Source organism: Chiloscyllium plagiosum, unplaced genomic scaffold, assembly GCF_037043375.1.
Source record: "Chiloscyllium plagiosum isolate Xiang-an unplaced genomic scaffold, Cpla_swu_hap1 HiC_scaffold_13, whole genome shotgun sequence".
NCBI lineage: Eukaryota > Metazoa > Chordata > Chondrichthyes > Orectolobiformes > Hemiscylliidae > Chiloscyllium > Chiloscyllium plagiosum.
In genome coordinates, this window is record NW_028270151.1 from 33,704,950 (window position 1) to 33,725,005 (window position 20,056).

The window sequence follows — 20,056 nt, forward strand, 5'->3', positions numbered from 1 at the left end:
AAATAATCTTGCTCTAAGATCTCCTTTGCTTTATTGATCAGCAGCAATTATGCATTTTCATACTAAAAAGCAAGACCAGAAAATTGTGATCTAGCATTTGACACATTAATACCAAATTTAATTTTCTATTCCAATCCATTTATTTTAAATATCCTAAACAAGTGTCCAAGTTTGAATGATTAGTTTCCCTGTGTTTGTAGTTATGCTGAAAATAATGCTTTAAGTTGTATGCATGAAATACCTATCCGTGGAGGAATGTATCCAATGCAGTGGTCCTTCGGTCTCTTTGTGTGGTAAAGATTACAGAAATAATCATCACCAGAGTCTCTGCAACAGTCATGGTAAGGATCAACTTCCGTTTCTAAAGAGAGACAGAAAAAAAATCTGAACTTATGAACATAAGCCACAGAACTACCAATAAACGTATTTGCATTTGAAGATGTTTGCTCTTCTCTAAAAACTGGATTTCTATCTCTCTCTTCCTATTAAGTGTTAGGGACCTGAAATGTTCACTATTCCTCTCCACAGATGTTTCCTGGCCTACTGTGTATTCCCAGCATTTGGTTTCAGTTTTACTACACCAACATAATGAAAGGAAAATGATGCTGACATTTTCTGATGAGATGCACTTCAAGTTTGAGCACTGCTAAGGAAAGAAAGTGCTGAATATCTATGAAACTGCACTGAGAATATAAGAATATAATGCCAGTGTTTACAGTAAGTGTTTAGAATTGCAAACTTGATTTCTAAAGGAGATATTCCTCCATAAAGTGACATGTGCAGCTACCATTGCTGAGAAACTGAAGTCCTGGAGCTCTTGGTTGGTCAGTACAGAAAGGTCTAATACCTCTGCGTCTACAGTTGCTCAGCTATCACTCAACATAACCTTCATCATTTTTGATCTTACTGCATGTAATTTGTCTTCAGAACGAAATGAAGGATCCTGATTCCTTTTTGTAGTCTCAGCATTGGATTGTCTGCTTATTTCTGGTACACTGAATCAACTTCAGTGTTTTCAGTATCTACCACTGAAGAATATTTAAAGCTATACATTTAGCCCTTCTTAATAAAGAACTACAATGATGAGGAATGGCGTATAGGATTTATGTGATCTCTCTCTTCTGTTGTGGTAAGGTGAGCATGCATCTGTTCTTTCATTTTGATGTGAACACTTTGTGTACCCAAAAGTGGAAGGGAGGATAATTTAAGAATATTTTACTTTAACCATAGTGCTCTATCTGAATGAATCAATACATCTGCCCTGTGTCCAATTTAAAATGCTTTCCTGCTATAAACTGTGAGCATAGCATAGCAGAATTTGTCTTGTGGGTCTCAGCAATCAGGGGGCCTGAAATCTTGCAATGGATCTGCCACACTCTACACATTCTCAGAAAAAAAAAGTTTTTCCTGCTATTGTGTGCTGTAGAGCTGGAACATCTGTAGCTTGCTGCAATCTGGGTTTAACCTTCCATGCTGCCACTGCTGCTGCTGTGACATGATCTCTTTCCCTCTCTTGGCACCTCAATAAAACTTGCTGGGCTGAGATCTTGCTGATGTGGTTCCTTAATGGCTTTGACTGGATCCTCTTTCTTCACATGCTTGCCGCTGGTGAATATTCTGTAGACTCTTTTCTTCCCCCTCCCAGTAGGTCCTCTGATCTCTGATACTATTTTATTCACTGGGGCCTACAGCTTTTGTGGTAAGCTTGCTGCAGGGTCTGCTGGGGTCTTTCTCCTGCACTTTTTCAGCTTTGGCACAGGTTTTCCCTCTCTATGATGTGGTGCCTTGAAAGCTGTTGTTCACTTTTTGTTGTTGCTGAATTTCTCTTTGGTTTTCTTCCACTTCTACGGTCAGACCGCTGGGGTCGTCTCACTTGTAGCATGGTGCTATTTCTGGGCTTTATTTCAAGCATTTCCTGATGCTATCTTTTGGTTCCTGGTCACTGTCTTCCAACCTGTAATCGAATACATCTACATCTAACAAGCATTATTAAGCCTAATGATTTGCAGTGCCTGGCAAGAACAGGCATTTTTTAGAGGTCTACTGATTTCATTCTGATACATGTGATCTGATGTCATTACAACAGAGCTCCTTTTACACATTCTTAGTAGCTATCCTCAAAGGTAAAATTAATCTTTTTTTCCATAGACTGCATTGTCATAATCCTGAGACATATTTTGAGGTAGCGAGTCTTCAAGGTGTCAGTAAGGGAATGGCTTGCCATGGAATACCCGATCTCTGTTGTTCTTATAGCCACGGTATTGATATGAAAGGGCTAGTTAAGTTCTTGGTCGAAGATGATACTGGTTTGCTTTCTAATTGTGGAAAATGTTGCAATATTAACATGACTGCCTGCCAAGGGAAATGGTTAGATGTTTCCTTTTTGAAGATTGTCGTTGCTTGGTGCTTATCCTACATAAGCTTTTTGTAAGGAAGTGCTACTTGATGCTAGTGTTGATAACTTGGTATATCATTTTGAAGATGCGAGTAAGTAAATTGGGCAGGAACTGGATTAGGATTGGATCTGTCCCAGTTTGTTGGGGACAGGACAATTTGTAGACAAGTTTCTATATTAGTGGGTGGATGTCCACACTGGAATAGCTTGTCTACCAGTGCAGCTAATTTTGGAGTACATATCTTCAGCACTACAGCTGGAATGCTGTTGGGTCTAAGCACTAAACTGTTTTTTTTTTGAATGAGTATAGTGAGCAAATGACAAAAGAGAAGTATCTGTAATGCTGTAGCTTCAGTAATAGGTTGAGAATAGTAATTTACTTAGCATTTTTAACTGAAGTTGGTTGTCTTTGGAATGTACATGCTGGGGTTTGCTATTCTTTATGATGGCAGTGAAATTTTAATTTAGCCTACATCTCCCAACTCTTGTTTAAGTATCTATCACATTCATAATTAAATGTAGTTGGATTGATCATCATGTTTATAATGATATTGCTTTGTTCTGTCTGTAACATGAATTGCTACGAAATTATGCACAAACATGGAAATTAAAAGGATTGCAAAGCACATTACACTTCTTTGTCTGGTTTTGGATTTAAAAGTATTACTGAAAGCATCAACCTTTTCTTTTTACCTTTGTATTGCTTTCTCAATGGTGGTAAGACATTGTACCAAAAATCGTTCCATTTCTCCATATAATATGTGTAACCCTTCTGCCACCAAGTCCACCAGTCAAAATAAATCCATGGTGCTGGCAGGAAAGTTTCTTTTTCACCGTGGATTAAAGCACCATTCCATGAATAGTAGCATCGCATTCCAGAACCTTGCTGGCTGGGGAATCTACTTTGCATTGTGAGGTATGATGCTGCAAAAGAAAAAAATGCCTTTCATGTTTAAATTAACTTAAGCCTACAACTCAGTATCTTTATTGAGGTTTCTAATATAAGACAAGGTTAAATTTAGTGAGATAATTCCTTTGCTTGCATTAATCTATTTTTTACTGACAGGAATTGATTGCAGTTTTCATTGAGCTAAGAGAAAGAAATGGTTAGTTCTCGCACTTCATCATTTCTCATTGTAAAATACAAAATAGTAAACTTAAACATTACCTTGAATGTCTTTAACACCAAACCCATAATAATATATACTATTTCCCCATATAAAGGCACGATCAAAGATAGCTTGCCAAAATGTACAGGGACAAGGGGATGTGTCATTGCTCCAATAAGGTTCAGGTTCCCTTAAATACCAATCCATGCATTTTTGTCTTGGGTTTATTATTGAAATGTTATTTCTTTCAAGACGGTAGGCCCAACGTCCATTTCTACCTGTAAATATTGTAAAATTACAGACATTCAAATATAGATCCTGAAATGCATGAAAGACACAAGGCTGATTATTACAAATAAAGATTGGAAATTATTGTTCATGTTTTAAATGAGACTTTAATTTTCTCATGGCTCATGTTGCAAAAGGTGCTTGATTTTTTTTTTCTTGTACCAACAAAACATGTTAGGGACTTCAACCAAGGCATCTAATTGTTTGGTTCCGACATTTGCTGCTGGTGGTGTTTGGTATTAACGTTAGTCCTGACTTGTGGCTTCACCAGTTTTAGATATACCTGGTGCTCATCCCGACATGCCCTCACTCACTACTCTCTGAACCAGTGTTAATTCTGTCTTGATGGTAATGGTATGATGGGTTCCATGTTGAGCCATGAGATTACAGGTTGTATTGGGAGTACAATTTTACTGCTGCTGATACCCATAGGGGATTCATGGAGCTTCTAGATTTGTTGTAATTCTATTCCATTTAGCACAATGATAGGGCCACACAACATGGTGTCTTCAATGTGAAAACAGAACCTTGCCTCCACAAAGAGGCTTTCAGAAGGCACAAGACCATTTCAGAAGGCAATTTAGAGTCAACCACATTGTCATGGGTCTGGAGACAAAAACCAAACAAAGTAAGGACAGCAGTTTTTCTGCTTCAAGGACATTAGTGAAAGATTGTCATTAGTTTTAATGACAATCGACAATTACTTTCATTTCCAGATTTTTATTGAATCAAAGTCCACACTCAGGCATGGTAGGATTTGAACCTATGTCCCCAGAACATTACCTGGGTTTCTGAATTATTAGTTCAGCGCCAACGCACATGGAACTGCCTCCTCTATATAGATGGTTATAGGCGAGGACAGTTTTGGGGTTGTACATTTCAAATAGCTTGCTGATAACCATTGTCCAGCATTAAACTTGAAGAATCACTAATGAGAGAAGTTCAATGAGTTGATAGTGGTGTGGAACTTAAGCAGTCCTTTCAACTAAAAATTGGTTGGGATTTTATTTCTTTAGCCAACCAACCAACTTAACCAGGCAAACTATATTGAATAAATATTTCTTTAATAAATTTTAAAAACAGGAATTTGAAAACTTTCCTTAGACAGTTAAAATATAATGACTATTTTAAACATTTTTCTAGATCTTAATTTACTTTAAGATAAGATCTGTTCAAGGTAACGTTTAAATCAAAACTATACTTAAAGAAAAATGCAAAGAAAGCCAACCTGTTTTAAACCCAGGGTACCTATCTGGGTGATAGATCTTTTCAGGTGGTACATTAAATCTGGTCTGAGGGTCATTAAAGACTAGACTCATGTCCGAATTAAGATATGATCGCAGTGATCCACTACAATTGGAAAGAATGGAAGTATATTAATACATAACACAGTCAATTAAAGTGAAATTCAAGAGTGGCGCATGAAAATAAAAAGGAGAGGAAAATTGCTTCAATCAAACTAACATGATTTCTTATGGTTACAATGTTAAATCAACATTTTTGGCAGCACAGTGGCTCACTGGATAGCACTGCTGCCTCACAGCATCAGGGACCCAGATTTGATTCCTGCCTCAGGTGACTGTCCATGAGGCGTGTGTTCGTTCTCCCTGTGTATGCATTGGTTTAGTCTGGGTGCTCAGGTTTCCTCGCACAGTCTGAAGATGTGCAGGTTAAGTGGATTGACCATGCTAAATTGCCTGTAGCATCCAAGGATGTGCAGTTAGGTAGATTGGACATTAGAAATGCAGAGTTACGCGAATAGGCTAGGTGGGGTCGCTCTGAGTGAGATGCACTTTGGAAGGTTGGTGTGGATTCAATGGACTGAATGGCCTGCTTCTACATTGTGGGGATTCCATGAACATCTTAAATCTATTTTAAAGTACAGTGCAGTCTGTAAGCTAGAAATACCTATAATAGCCCATGAGAGCATAGTTTCTGTAGTAAGGCCTTATGTCATATTTCCAGTTCATTCCACCATCTTTGAATTGAATTAAACAGAAGGAAAATATACCATCAGTTGTTAGGACTGCTTGGTAAGTATTGGTCTGAAAAAGAGAAGTGTCATGTTTGTCATTCCATTAAAGTAATGAAGATAATCACAAACAAAAACACATCATGTCATTAAATGGTGCCCTGTACCAAACATGGAGTTTTAAGAATTATTTACTGTTTCTACAGAACTGATCACATAATTAAAAAGATGATTGAATGATACAGTTTTTCAACCACAAACTGAAGGCATTAGCTTACAACGACCAAGAGGTACTGCATTGATGATTCATGCTCAATTTTTCAAAAAATATCTAATTCATTATGAGGAATTAGAAAATTAGATTTTCCTTTGACATTGAAAATATACTCTTTATGGTGGCTTTTGCAGAATTATTCAAATGCTGTAAACAAAACTAAGTGGTAGCCAGATGAAATGTGTTGGAATTGTGAACATGGTACAATAACTAAGGTTAATCAATACATACACCATTAGGATCTGAGTTTTGATATCCAGTGTATGGAAGGACGTTTTCCCAAGTGATCTTCAGTGCCCATTTAGGTGAGAAGCTTGTAATGTTCAGTTCTGACCCATAGTAATTGTTGACATGTTCCTCAATCTCTCTCTGAAAAGTTTGACTGTGAGCATCAGTTTTGTTTTGGAAATCATACACCTGAAATGAAAGAAAAGAAAACTCATTTTTAAATTGGAACAGCCCAGAAGCTGTTTTGTGTGGTTAGTTGTGTAATATTGGATGTTTAAAAATATATTCCCTTATGGAATGTGGGCATCATTGGCTGGAACAGCATTTATTGCCCATCCCTTGTTGGCATTGGGAAGGTGGGAGTGAGTTGCCTTCTTGAACCACCTCAGTCCACTTGGAGTGGGTGCACCCACAATGCCGATCAGGAAGGAGTTCCACGCTTTAACCTGGTGACAGTGAATGAATTATGATATATTTCCAAGTCAAGATGGTGATTCCTCTTGCTTGGGAATTTGCAGGTGGTGGTAATCTATGGGTTTGCTGGCCCTGTCCTTCTAGACAGTAGTGGATGTGTGTTCATAGGATGTTGTCTGAGGGATCTTGGTGAGATTCTTCAGAGCATCTTGTAGATGGTACTCTTGGCTACTACTGAGTGTTAGTGATGCAATCCTTGAGTGCTGTTCAAGCTGCACTCATGCAGGTAAGTGGGGAGAATTCCTTGATTGGATATTGTAGATGGTGGATAGGCTTTGGGGAGTGAGAAGTCAAGTTACCTATTAGACGATTCTGAGCCTCTGACATGCTCTTGTAGCCACAGTCTTTGTATGGCTAGTACAGTTCGGTTTCTGGTCAATGGCAATCCCATAGTGGAGGATTCAGGGATGGTAATGCCATTGAATGACATGGGGAAATGGTTAGATTCTCTCTTTTTGCAGTTGGTCATTGCCTGGCATTTGAGTACCCTTGATAAACACACATCCCCTTGCTTTCAAGAATCTATATACCAATGCTTTAAAAATTAATTAAGAATTCTGTTTCACGGATTTCTCAGGAATAGAGTTCTAAAGTCTCAGCACCCTCTGAAAGAAAGGTTTTCACCACATCTCTATTTTAAATTAGCGACCCCTTATTTTTAAACAGTGACCCCTGTTTCTAGATTCTCCCAGAAGAAGAAACCTTCTCTCCACTTCTAACGTGTCAACATACCTCAGGATTGTATACATTTCAGTCAAGTTACTTTTTAAATCTTTGACACTAGTGGATACAAGTCTACAATCTTTCCACAAAAGATAACCTGCCCATTCCAGATATTAGTCTAGTAAATCTCCTCTGAACTGCTTCTTAAGCATTTACGTCCTTAGATGAAGTGCCACCATTGTGGTATACAGTAATCCAAACGTTATCCCCCCAGTGCCCTATAAAACAAAGCATTCCGTGCCCCTTGTGATAAATGGTAACATTCTATTAGCTTTCCTCATTGCTCATTGTATCTGCATTTGTTACAATATATACATGAGGACACCCAGATCCCTTTGCATCTCAGAGCTCTGCCATCTTATACCAATGAGATATTTCTTTTTCATTCTTCCTGCCAAAATGGACAACTTTATATTTTCCCACATTACATTCCATTTTGCCAGATTTTTGGCCCATTCACATAATTTATCTATATACCTTTGTATCATTCTAAAGTCATCTTCACAATTTGCTTTCCCATCTCTCTCTATGTCATCAGCAAATTTGACAATTATACCTTCTGTCCCTTCATCTAAATCATTTATTTAAAATTGTAAAGAGTTGAGATCCCACCATTGTTTCCTGTGGCACACTATTGTTTACATCTCACCAACCAGGAAAAGGCCTATTTATACACACTCTATCCTTCCTGTTAGCCAGTCAACATTCTATCTATGCCACTATGAACCCATACACTATGACTTTTTATTTTTCACTATAAGCTTGCACTGGCAAGACTAGCACATATTGCCCATTCTTAACTGCACTTGACTTGCTTGGCCGTTTCAGAAGGCCAGACATATTGTTACCAGAATTGATTATGATAGTCAAGGGTCATCTGAATAGTTCAGATTTATTAATTTTGAATTTAATCTTGTTGCTGTGGTGGAATTTGAAGCTACGTGGCTAGAGAATTAACCTGGTCCCCTGAAACAGTTGTCCAATGAATTATTACTACACTACTGTCTCTATTTTCTAAAAGAAAACTCAAGACAGAGCCACTTGAGCCTACTCGGCCATTCAAAAGGATCATGTCTGATCTGACATTCCTCAAGTCCACTTCCTATAATATTGATTTCCAACTGATCAAGAATCTGTCTCAACCTTAAATATACTCAAGGACTCTGTCCCTGCAATTCTCTGTGGCAAAGAGATCTGAGAGAAGAACTTCTTCCTCATCTCAGTCTTAAATTAGCACCCCTTTATTCTGAGACGATGCTGTCTGGTCTTAGACTTTCCCACATAGGGAAACATCCTCTCAGTATACATGACTGATCAAAAGATGACATCTGGTTCTCAGTACCTGATAGTAAATAGATCCTAATCCTCTTGTTAGGTCAGCATCATCCCAAAAAACAGCAATCATTGGTGGAGTTCGCCAATAAAAGTATTTACTGAATGCCCAGAATGGAGTTGAGTACATATACTGCAGATAATCATTGTGTCTTTGAAATGTAATCAGTCCATTATCTGAAAACTGTATAAAGATAATTCATTGCATTGACAGTTAACAGGATAACATTGTACATCTGTGTTAAAGAATCAGTATTTCTAACGTGAATTATTGTACTATTCACATTCATTCTTAGAGGTCTACTAATTTTATCATCAATTAAATGGCACATCTGAAGCAACAACAAATATTTTGTATTTTTATTATATTTTCTAATTACATTTGACTGTTATGGAATAATGTGCACTAACCATGGTTCAGTTCAAGTAATGAGTGCTAGTGGACTAATCCTATTACGTAGAGTGTTGGAGACCAATCCACACTCCGTGTGTTCCTACTTAGAGGTTCAGGTTAAATGATCAGCAAAACCCTGAAACAGGAGCATTTGCTGATGTTTCCATTCTCCTATCTTGACAAATGTAACTAACAAGAAAAAGTTGATTGCCATCTGGATTTGAAAAACCCAAGTGAGTGTAACTGATTGAAACTGGCTCTTCCTCATCTGTTTCACTCAATTCATATTAAGAAATGCAGTTACAGGAAGATTATACAATTCTTATATTTTAAACTATAAAATAAATCATTAAGTTGATATATTCCATGGAAAATAGTAATTATACAGAGGTGAACTTCTTGAATTTTGTTTATTCTTCCATGGAATGCGGGCATTTATTTCCCATCCCTTCTTGCACAGAGGGGAGTTAAGAGTTAACCATATTGCTGTGGGTCTGCAGTTTAACGTAAACCAGACCCAGTTAAGGAAGGCAGATTTCCTTCACAATGGACATTAGGAAACCAGCTTGATTTTTATGACCATGGTTACATGCCTGCCATTAGGCAACCTTTAATTCTAGATTTTGTGTTGAATTCAAATTTCACCAGGACCAGAGGGCATAACCTCAGACCTTGCCCACCTATAACATAAGGATTAAATCAGGGCTGGACAGGAAGATGGTGCACTAACAATTGGAATAATTTTATCTGCTCCTCTGCCTTCAAACATGCTGATGGGGCCAAGATTTAAGGAACAGTTTATGCTAGCATTAACAAAAGAAGGTTTTATACTAATCTCAATTTTAAGAAAGGAGAAGCTTTAACATACATATAATCTGTAGTAAAATGCATCATCAAAGGGAAAGCCCTGTGGAATGTTAATAATTGGAGAGTTGAAATCTCGACTTTCCCCAACAAGTTCTATATCTCCACAATCTTGTCCATACTGAAACAATCTTTTCTCTATGGAAAAAAACATAATTAGCACATTTGTATCATTTATAATTCAATACATTAATATGTTTTACAAACAATACACTGAAGAATTGATTATGTTCTAGTTGCAGCCATGTAACTACTGATGTGAAAGCATATCAATGAACAAGTGCCTGTATGTCAAAAGGTAGTTCAAACATTCACACCAGTACTATTTAAGGGCATTTCACAGGTAAATTATTTCTTAATGATATTATTATTTCTGTAAAAGTTACACCATCTAACATTCCTTTTTTAAAGCATCTATTTGAATCCTACACAATTGGTAATATTAATGAATTGTTACAGCAGGAAAAAAAAACAAAGGATAGTTGCATGTAAAGTCGGGGAATTTGGCATTTAGTTAAAAGGCCAAGGCTACTTATTAAAATCAATGTGACAAAACTCAGGTGCATTTTATAATGACAGCTATCCACTCTGCCATATCTGTTCTTCAATTTAGGTTTTAAAAAACTTTTCCCTGTAAGCAACCCAGCTAGTTTTACTTAAACGCAATAAAGTGCTGATTTTGTTTCCCCTATAGTAATCATTGTTTCATATGTGCGTGTGTGTGTGTAAGTATAAGTTCAGGGCTCAGTAAAAACACCATGTACAAAATAAGTTAATTCAATATTTCCACTGACACTTCCATTCTTACCTGTCAGCCAGGGCTCCTTGATAGGACCCAATTAACAGCTCCAACCAGGGACCTCATATTCTATGAGATCCACCTGGCTGACTTCTTTACAATCATTACAGATGTAAAATGGATGGTGGGGCAAGCAAACCAGACAGATTAAAAAGCTTTAATGTCCTAAGGATAATGTATGTTTATTTTTCACATAGCTACTCACATGTTCTTGGTGCTGATGAGAAATCTTCCCTGATGGATGGGCAAGCTATTGATGAAAACAGGGCTGAGCTCTTTATGGCTATGCTTAGCAGTCCATTCACTGCAAATGGACAGTTATAGACAAGCTGCCAGATTGACACAAATGTGAAAACCTGAACAGCAAACTCTCTTGTGAAGATTATAAAAGTCACTATAAGGGTCGTTGTGTTATAACACATGCTTCGTTAACGTGAATTCACTGTAATGTAATTAACAAATTGGGGACACTGTTTCTAAAGCCCAAACTTTTAAAATGTGTTGTTGGCTGTTGCGCAATTACATCACCAACACTTTAAATGCTGTTTCTAAAGCACAATTTTTCTATAATGCGTGGTTGCACGAGAATGCAACCATCGTGTTTTCAAAGAATTGCCTGTATCCCTAATCTCAAGAAAAACTCGAGTTTTAGACAAGATCCCAAGAGAAGCATACAAATCTGAGGACATCAGTCAGCCATCATGCTGACATAACTATATGTCAGGATGTGAGATTCCTCTGGGGCTTAAGTGTAGCACAATTGTTCTCTTGTACAAAGGAAAAGGACAACAAACTGTGTGTGATAACCAGAAGAATTTTGCTGCTTCTCCCAGCTGGTAACACTCTCGCAAAAGTTCCTCTCAACAAGCTTAAGTCACAAAGCAAAATAATTGCCAGAATGGCAAAGAGGGTTCAGGCAAAGCAGAAGAACTTGTAAAATTATCATTTGGCAAGTCCGAGAGAATTGCCATAACTGCAACTGGGATCCTATTGTGCATTTGCTGACCTGACGCAGGTTTTAGTAAAGTCAATTGAGACCTTATAGATGTCCTGATAGAACTGTAAATCTGATCTGGCATTTTCCTGAGGGAGTTACAGCCAGAGTCACTGACTATGGTGGATATACTGACACCTTTGATGTGAAAAGTTTCGTGAAACAAGGCTGTGTCATGCCCTGTGTGCTGTTCAGCATGTTCTTGGCTACCATTGTAGAAATGTCAATGGAAGATACATCCTTTACAGACAAGCTCCTCAACCTGAAATGACTGAAATTCTCAATTAAGAGACGGGAGATGATGAAACAGGGACTATTATTTGCCAATGATTGTGGTCTTGTGTCATGAAAGATTCATGAAATGTTTTTCAAAAGTGACTGCTTGATTGTTTTGGGCTAATCATCAACATACAGAGGATTTTCAGATATCATCAACAAATCCTGACGATAAAGAGATGCTGGAACTGTTAATGGCACAATGTTGTAGATAACCTCACCTATCTCAGAATTACGATATTCAGAAATGTTTTCATTGACAGTGAAATGGCCAATAAAACTACCTGAGCATGTCAGTATTTACCTACTTACACAACAGATTGTGTGATATACAAAGCTGCTACAAAAACGATCTCCTATATCTCAGAGAAATAGACTACATTCTCCAAACGCACTAATCAGTTGAATCAGTTCCACATGACATCATGGGGAATCAAATGGAAGGAAAAAGCGTCCAATACTGAGGTACTTCAAATGCCAAAAATGTCTGGAATTGAAACCCTGTTGAGAACCTAACTCTGTTAGATTGGACATGAAGTGTATAATATTGAAGACAAAATTATCAAGGCAATCATATACAGGGGTATTCACAATTTAAACTTGGATGCCACCTGTATGGCAGGGCAGAATTTCAGTTCGATTACTTTTTGAAAATGGATCTCAGGAAATGTGGCTTGTACAGCACAAACTTGAACAAAATTGCAGAAGAGAAAACTACCTGGGGAATAATCTGAAGTACCTTTGAGCAGCAAACAGTCTAGGCAGTGAAGGACAAAAGATAAAAAGTTTTAAATGGGTGACTCTTTAATCTGAGAGTATTCCCCCTGATCCTGGACTCTTCCAAAAAGGGAAACAATCTATCAACATCTGCTCTGTCAAACCCCTAACAATCTTGTCCATTTCAAGAAGGTCTCCTCTCATTCCTCTAAGCTACAATGACTACAAGCCCAACCTATTCAGATGTTTTCCTAATTGACCTGTTCAGAGATGTTATTACCCATCTCTGAAGCAGATGGGACTTGATCCCAGGCCTCCTGGTCCAGGGATAGCGACACTGTTAGTGTGCCACAAGACCCAACCTACTCAATTGTTCCTCATAACAAAATCCCTCCGTAACCAGAATTAGCATAATAACCCTTCTCTGGTCTGCCTTTAATGCCAGCATATCTTTTCATAGATACGTGAACATCTGTTCACATTATTCCAGCTATACTCTGACTGATGCCTTCCATAGTTTAGCAAAATCTCCCTATTTTTATTCTCCATTCCCTTTGAAATAAAAGTCAGTATTCTATTTGCCTTCCCTATTTACCAATGAATTTTCCATGCTAGATTTTGCGATTCATGCACAAGAACCCCAAAATCCTTTTATTCTGTAGCTTTCTACCTTCTTTCCTCATTTAAATAATATATAGCTTTTCTCTCCTTCCTGCCCAAATGTATTGCTTCACATTCCATCTGGCAATTTTTTTTTGCCCATTCACTCAACATATCTATATCTGTCTGTAGACTATTATTCTTACGATTTGCCTTCACACTTATTTTTGTGTCATGTGCAAACTGGGCAATAGTACATTCACTTCCATCATCCAAGTCATTAGTATGTTCTGTAAAGAATTGCAGCCCAACACAGATCTCTGCGACACTCACGAGTTACAGATTGCCACCATGAAAATACATCCTTTATCCCAACTCTGTCTTCTATCAGTTAGCCAATTCTCTATTCATACAAATACATAATTCCTGACACCAAGAGCTCTTGGCTTATTAAATACCCTTATGTCCAATACCGAGAGAAACACTTCTTTGGAAATCCAAATATAATAGATCTATTGGTCCTGCTTTATCTGTCCTGCTTGTTACCTTCTCAAAGAACACTAAAAATTTGTCAAAGATAAAAATCACACAACACCAGGTTATAGTCCAACAGGTTTAGTTGGAAGCACACTAGCTTTCGGAGCGACGTTCCTTCATCAGGTGATTGTGGAGGGCTCGATCGTAACACAGAATTTATAGCAAAAATTTGCAGTGTGATGTAACTGAAATTATACATTGAAAAATTGATTGTCTGTTAAGCCTTTCATCTGTTAGAATACAGCGATAGTTTCACTTCTTTCATATGTAAATCACAAAACCCTTTTTTTTAAAGTTGCATTCTCGGGTTAACAGCTAACCCAAGAATGCAACTTAAAATAGATCCAAACATTGTCCCAGTGACAGATGTTAAGCTATTGTAATTGTTTGTGTTTTGCTTGCTGAATATGGGTATTACTTTGACATTTTTTCAATCCTCTGGATTTTTGGTGGAAACTAAAGATTCTTCACAGATTGCTAACATTACATCCACTATCTTTGTAGCCTCATCTTTGATGACTAAAAGAAACTAAGAAAGATGTGTACCTGTTACAGTACACTTCACACTCATGTTTAATAAAAGTATTTTAGTCACCATATAGTTCTGTACCTTTACAGATGAAGCCATCACTTTCATATCCTTCCTTGCAGGAGCATATGTAGGATCCGAATACATTGTCACATATTCCAGCATTCTGATCACATCTGTGCGTACCTCGTGAACACTCATCAACATCTGGTCAAATAAAAGAAAATTAAACATTTGCAACATATAAAATTAATTCTCCATCTATCAATCTATTTAATGACAATAGTCAATATAATATTTTATTTGTAAGTTGTAACCATTTATATATGTAGTTATATTTTTAGTAGCAATTGATAATTTACAGAATAAGGATACCAACATGTCAATGCAATGAAAAATAATTAATAGTTTTGATATGGCATTTTAGCATTGAAGTGACTTATTTCTGCTATTTTCTTCTGATCTTTAGATTTCTACAAACAACACATACGTTTGTGCGGATTTTTAAAAAAAGTATAATTTACAGTATGTGTAAAACTCACGCAACACCAGGTTATAGTCCAACAGGTTTATTTGGGAGTACTAGCTTTCAGAGTCCTGCTTCAATCACCTGATGAAGAAGTAGTGATTTGAAAGCTAGTGCGTCCAAATAAATCTGTTGGACTATAACCTGGTGTTGTGTGATTTTTAACTTTGTCCACCCCAGTCCCACAGTATGTGGGCACTGTTGACTAGATCAGTATTTACTGCCCAAAGTGCAGTTAATGAACCACATGTAGACTAGACCAGGTAAGGGCAGCAGTTACCCACCCTAAAGAACATTAGTGAGTCAGATGGGACTTTCCTGTCGATGATTTTATATTGAATTTAAATTCCACCATGGCAGGATTTGAACATGGGTCCCTGAGAATATTGCTGAAAATGTGTTGCTGGAAAAGCGCAGCAGGTCAGGCAGCATCCAGGGAACAGGAGAATCGACGTTTCGGGCATAAGCCCTTCTTCAGGAATGAGGAAAGTTTGTTCAGCAAGCTAAGATAAAAGGTAGGGAGGAGGGACTTGGGGGAGGGGCGTCGGAAATGCGATAGGTGGAAAGAGGTCAAGGTGAGGGTGATAGGTCAGACTGGGGTGGGGGCGGAGAGGTCAGGAAGAAGATTGCAGGTTTGGAAGGCGGTGCTGAGTTCGATGGATTTGACTGAGACAAGGTTGGGGGAGGGGAAATGAGGAAACTGGAGAAATCCGAGTTCATCCCTTGTGGTTGGAGGGTTCCTAGGCGGAAGATGAGGCGCTTTTCCTCCAACCGTCGTGTTGTTGTGGTCTGGCGATGGAGGAGTCCAAAGACCTGCATATCCTTGGTGGAGTGGGAGGGGGAGTTGAAGTGTTGAGCCACAGGGTGGTTGGGTTGGTTGGTCCGGGTGTCCCAGAGCTGTTCTCTGAAACGCTCCGCAAGTAGGCGGCCTGTCTCCCCAATATAGAGGAGGCCACATCGGGTGCAGAGGATGCAATAGATGATGTGTATGGAGGTGCAGGTGAATCTGTGGCGGATATGGAAGTTTCCTTTGGGACCTTGGAGGGAGGTGAGGGGGGAGGTGTGGGCGCAAGTCTTGCACCTCCTGCGGTTGCAGGGGAAGGTGCCAGGAGTGGAGGTTGGGTTGGTGGGGGGTGTGGATCTGACGAGGGAGTCACGGAGGGAGTGGTCTTTACAGAATGCTGATAGGGGAGGGGAGGGAAATATATCCTTGGTGGTGGGGTCCATTTGGAGGTGGCGGAAATGACGGCGGATGATGCGCTGTACATGGAGATTGGTGGGGTGGTAGGTGAGGACCAGTGTGGTTCTGTCCTGTTGGCGGTTGGATGGGCGGGGCTAAAGGGTGGAGGAGCGGGAAGTGGAAGAGATGTGGTGGAGGGCATCGACGATCATGTCGGGGGGGAAATTGTGGTCCTTGAAGAAGGAGGCCATCTGGGTTGTGCGTTTTTGGAACTGGTCCTCCTGGGAGCAGATGCGGCGGAGATGAAGGAATTGGGAGAATGGGATGGCGTTTTTACAGGGGGCAGGGTGGGAGGAGGTGTAGTCCAGGTAGCTGTGGGAGTCGGTCGGTTTGTAGTAGATGTCCGTGTTGATTCGGTCGCCTGAGATAGAAATAGAAAGGTCGAGGAAGGGGAGGGAGGAATCTGAGACTGTCCAGGTGAATTTGAGGTCGGGGTGGAAGGTGTTGGTGAAGTGGATGAACTGTTCAACCTCCTCGTGGGAGCACGAGGCGGCGCCGATACAGTCATCGATGTAGCGGAGGAAAAAGTGGGGTGTGGGGCCAGTGTAGTTGCAGAAGATGGACTGTTCCACATATCCTACGAAGAGGCAGGCATAGCTGGGGCCCATGCGGGTGCCCATGGCTACTCCTTTCGTTTGGAGGAAGTGGGAGGATTGGAAAGAGAAGTTGTTCAGGGTGAGGACCAGTTCAGTCAGTCGAAGGAGGGTGTCAGTGGAAGGGTACTGGTTGGTACGGCGGGAAAGGAAGAAGTGGAGGGCTTTGAGTCCTTCGTGATGGGGGATGGAGGTGTACAGGGACTGGATGTCCATGGTGAAGATAAGGCGTTGGGGACCGGGGAAGCGAAAACCGTACCAACCAGTACCCTTCCACTGACACCCTCCTTCGACTGACTGAATTGGTCCTCACCCTGAACAACTTCTCTTTCCAATCCTCCCACTTCCTCCAAACGAAAGGAGTAGCCATGGGCACCCGCATGGTCCCCTGGTATGCCTGCCTCTTCGTAGGATATGTGGAACAGTCCATCTTCCGCAACTACACTGGCCCCACCCCCCACCTTTTCCTCCGCTACATCAATGACTGTATCTGCGCCGCCTCGTGCTCCCACGAGGATGTTGAACAGTTCATCCACTTCACCAACACCTTCCACCCCGACCTCAAATTCACTTGGACAGTCTCAGATTCCTCCCTCCCCTTCCTCGACCTTTCTATTTCTATCTCAGGCGACCGAATCAACACGGACATCTACTACAAACCGACCGACTCCCACAGCTACCTGGACTACACCTCCTCCCACCCTGCCCCCTGTAAAAACGCCATCCCATTCTCCCAATTCCTTCGTCTCCGCCGCATCTGCTCCCAGGAGGACCAGTTCCAAAAACGTACAACCCAGATGGCCTCCTTCTTCAAGGACCACAATTTCCCCCCCGACGTGATCGTCGATGCCCTCCACCGCATCTCTTCCACTTCCCGCTCCTCCACCCTTGAGCCCCGCCCGTCCAACCGCCACCAGGACAGAACCCCACTGGTCCTCACCTACCACCCCACCAATCTCCATGTACAGCGCATCATCCACCGTCATTTCCGCCACCTCCAAATGGACCCCACCACCAAGGATATATTTCCCTCCCCTCCCCTATCAGCATTCCGTAAAGACCACTCCCTCCGTGACTCCCTCGTCAGATCCACACCCCCCACCAACCCAACCTCCACTCCCGGCACCTTCCCCTGCAACCGCAGGAGGTGCAAGACTTGCGCCCACACCTCCCCCCTCACCTCCCTCCACGGTCCCAAAGGAAACTTCCATATCCGCCACAGATTCACCTGCACCTCCATACACATCATCTATTGCATCCTCTGCATCCGATGTGGCCTCCTCTATATTGGGGAGACAGGCCGCCTACTTGCGGAGCGTTTCAGAGAACACCTCTGGGACACCCGGACCAACCAACCCAACCACCCTGTGGCTCAACACTTCAACTCCCCCTCCCACTCCACCAAGGATATGCAGGTCTTTGGACTCCTCCATCGCCAGACCACAACAACACGACGGTTGGCGGAAGAGCGCCTCATCTTCCGCCTAGGAACCCTCCAACCACAAGGGATGAACTCGGATTTCTCCAGTTTCCTCATTTCCCCTCCCCCCACCTTGTCTCAGTCAAATCCATCGAACTCAGCACCGCCTTCCTAACCTCCAATCTTCTTCCTGACCTCTCCGCCCCCACCCCAGTCTGACCTATCACCCTCACCTTGACCTCTTTCCACCTATCGCCTCTCCCCCAAGTCCCTCCTCCCTACCTTTTATCTTAGCCTGCTGAACAAACTTTCCTCATTCCTGAAGAAGGGCTAATGCCCGAAACGTCGATTCTCCTGTTCCCTGGATGCTGCCTGACCTGCTGCGCTTTTCCAGCAACACATTTTCAGCTCTGATCTCCAGCATCTGCAGACCTCACTTTCTCCTCCCTGAGAATATTACCAGGGTCTTTAATTTAGTAGCCTTTTACCTCTTTAATTTAGTAGCCCAGTGATAATTCTAATAGGCCATCGCTTCTCCAGGCAATATTACTTTTCCTTTCTCATTGGTCCTTTGGTGTAAAAGCCAATTCCCTTTCCTCAACTCCCACAGTAAAAGTGTGAGGTTTAAAATTCACGTTGTCTGTAATGTTGGCTACAAAGGTTGAAACTGCCATTTTTTGACAATATGCCAGTTAAGTTGAGTGTTTTTGAGGGTTTTATTATTGTTAAGCCTAGCATGTTTTCTCATCAAGTCTGACCAAATTCTCCTCATTAATGGCCTACCTGCTCCATGGCACCCATTTCATCTGATTCCAGCCCATCTTTCCATGGTACTACTATCAGAACATTTCACCACTGCTGATATCTCCTGGAATTGCCCAGCCTTCCTTAGGACCTGTGTCATGTTTACGAGCTTATTGTAGACCTGGACAAGCTGTCGGTCCAGAGCTGTCCTGCATAATTCATGATATTTTCCCCAGTCTTTGTAGACAAGAAACATTTGGTGCCCCAGAGGTATTGTAGCCTGGTTCTGGGCTAGGTGGAAGTCCACATTGGCATCAGTGTGGTCTCAGGTTGCCACTGGGTTAAAGTAGTCTAAGCCGTCTGCAAGCATGCCCAGCAGTGTAGAAAGAAGATCAATGTCCTTCTTCACCCTGTTAGGGTAGGTGGGATGATACTGCCTCTGATACCTCACCATCAATCACTCTCTGCCACTGAAGCCACATCCACTTCCTATCAAGGTGCATACTCTACATCTGAAGCATCTTCCCTCAATCACTGCCAACTACCCAACTCTGATACCACTTTCTCTGCATGCTCTCTGCACTGCCTACTCGCTTGCTTGGGACATCTCCCCATCTGCCCCAAAAGAAACAGCTGTGCCACCCACTTTCATCTCCCTTAATACCTGCTTCACTCTCATTGCGGATGGAAAACAACTCACAAAAGGACAGGGAGTGTCAAGATGGGTGGTGGGATGTCCACTTCACTCCTTACTCCTCATGTGGGGAACATCCTAATTCTGGCCATGTCCAAGTCCCAGACTGATATCTTGGTTTGACTGAGTCCTGCTGGCAATCGTGACAAGCTTTCTTAGAGGCTTAGAGCTATCTGAGCATTCTTGGAAGCTGGGAACAAATTGGATGCCAAGTGGTGTGCATGTGGCTGATACCCATGGAGCATGCCCTTAGTTGGTGGTGCCCGATATCCAACCTGAAGGTCCTTCAGAGCAACGAGGAGCTGCAGTCACCAGATATTTGATTTGATTTTCA

The 20,056-nt window shown here is 41.0% G+C and overlaps 1 protein-coding gene across 2 annotated transcripts in view; it reads right to left on the minus strand.

Moving 5' to 3' along the window:
* Nucleotides 1-20,056, minus strand: part of LOC122556039 (mucin-4-like) — a 115,369-nt gene that overhangs the window by 50,891 nt on the left and 44,422 nt on the right. For both annotated transcript variants that reach the window (XM_043702426.2, XM_087993477.1), the window contains 9 exons: nucleotides 14,587-14,712; nucleotides 10,058-10,191; nucleotides 8,806-8,979; nucleotides 6,270-6,455; nucleotides 5,701-5,837; nucleotides 5,021-5,142; nucleotides 3,564-3,782; nucleotides 3,089-3,319; nucleotides 242-361 (listed from right to left, as the gene is read on the minus strand). In XM_043702426.2, the coding sequence (XP_043558361.2) occupies nucleotides 242-361; nucleotides 3,089-3,319; nucleotides 3,564-3,782; nucleotides 5,021-5,142; nucleotides 5,701-5,837; nucleotides 6,270-6,455; nucleotides 8,806-8,979; nucleotides 10,058-10,191; nucleotides 14,587-14,712 (1,449 nt within the window). The remainder of the gene's footprint in view (nucleotides 1-241; nucleotides 362-3,088; nucleotides 3,320-3,563; nucleotides 3,783-5,020; nucleotides 5,143-5,700; nucleotides 5,838-6,269; nucleotides 6,456-8,805; nucleotides 8,980-10,057; nucleotides 10,192-14,586; nucleotides 14,713-20,056) is intronic.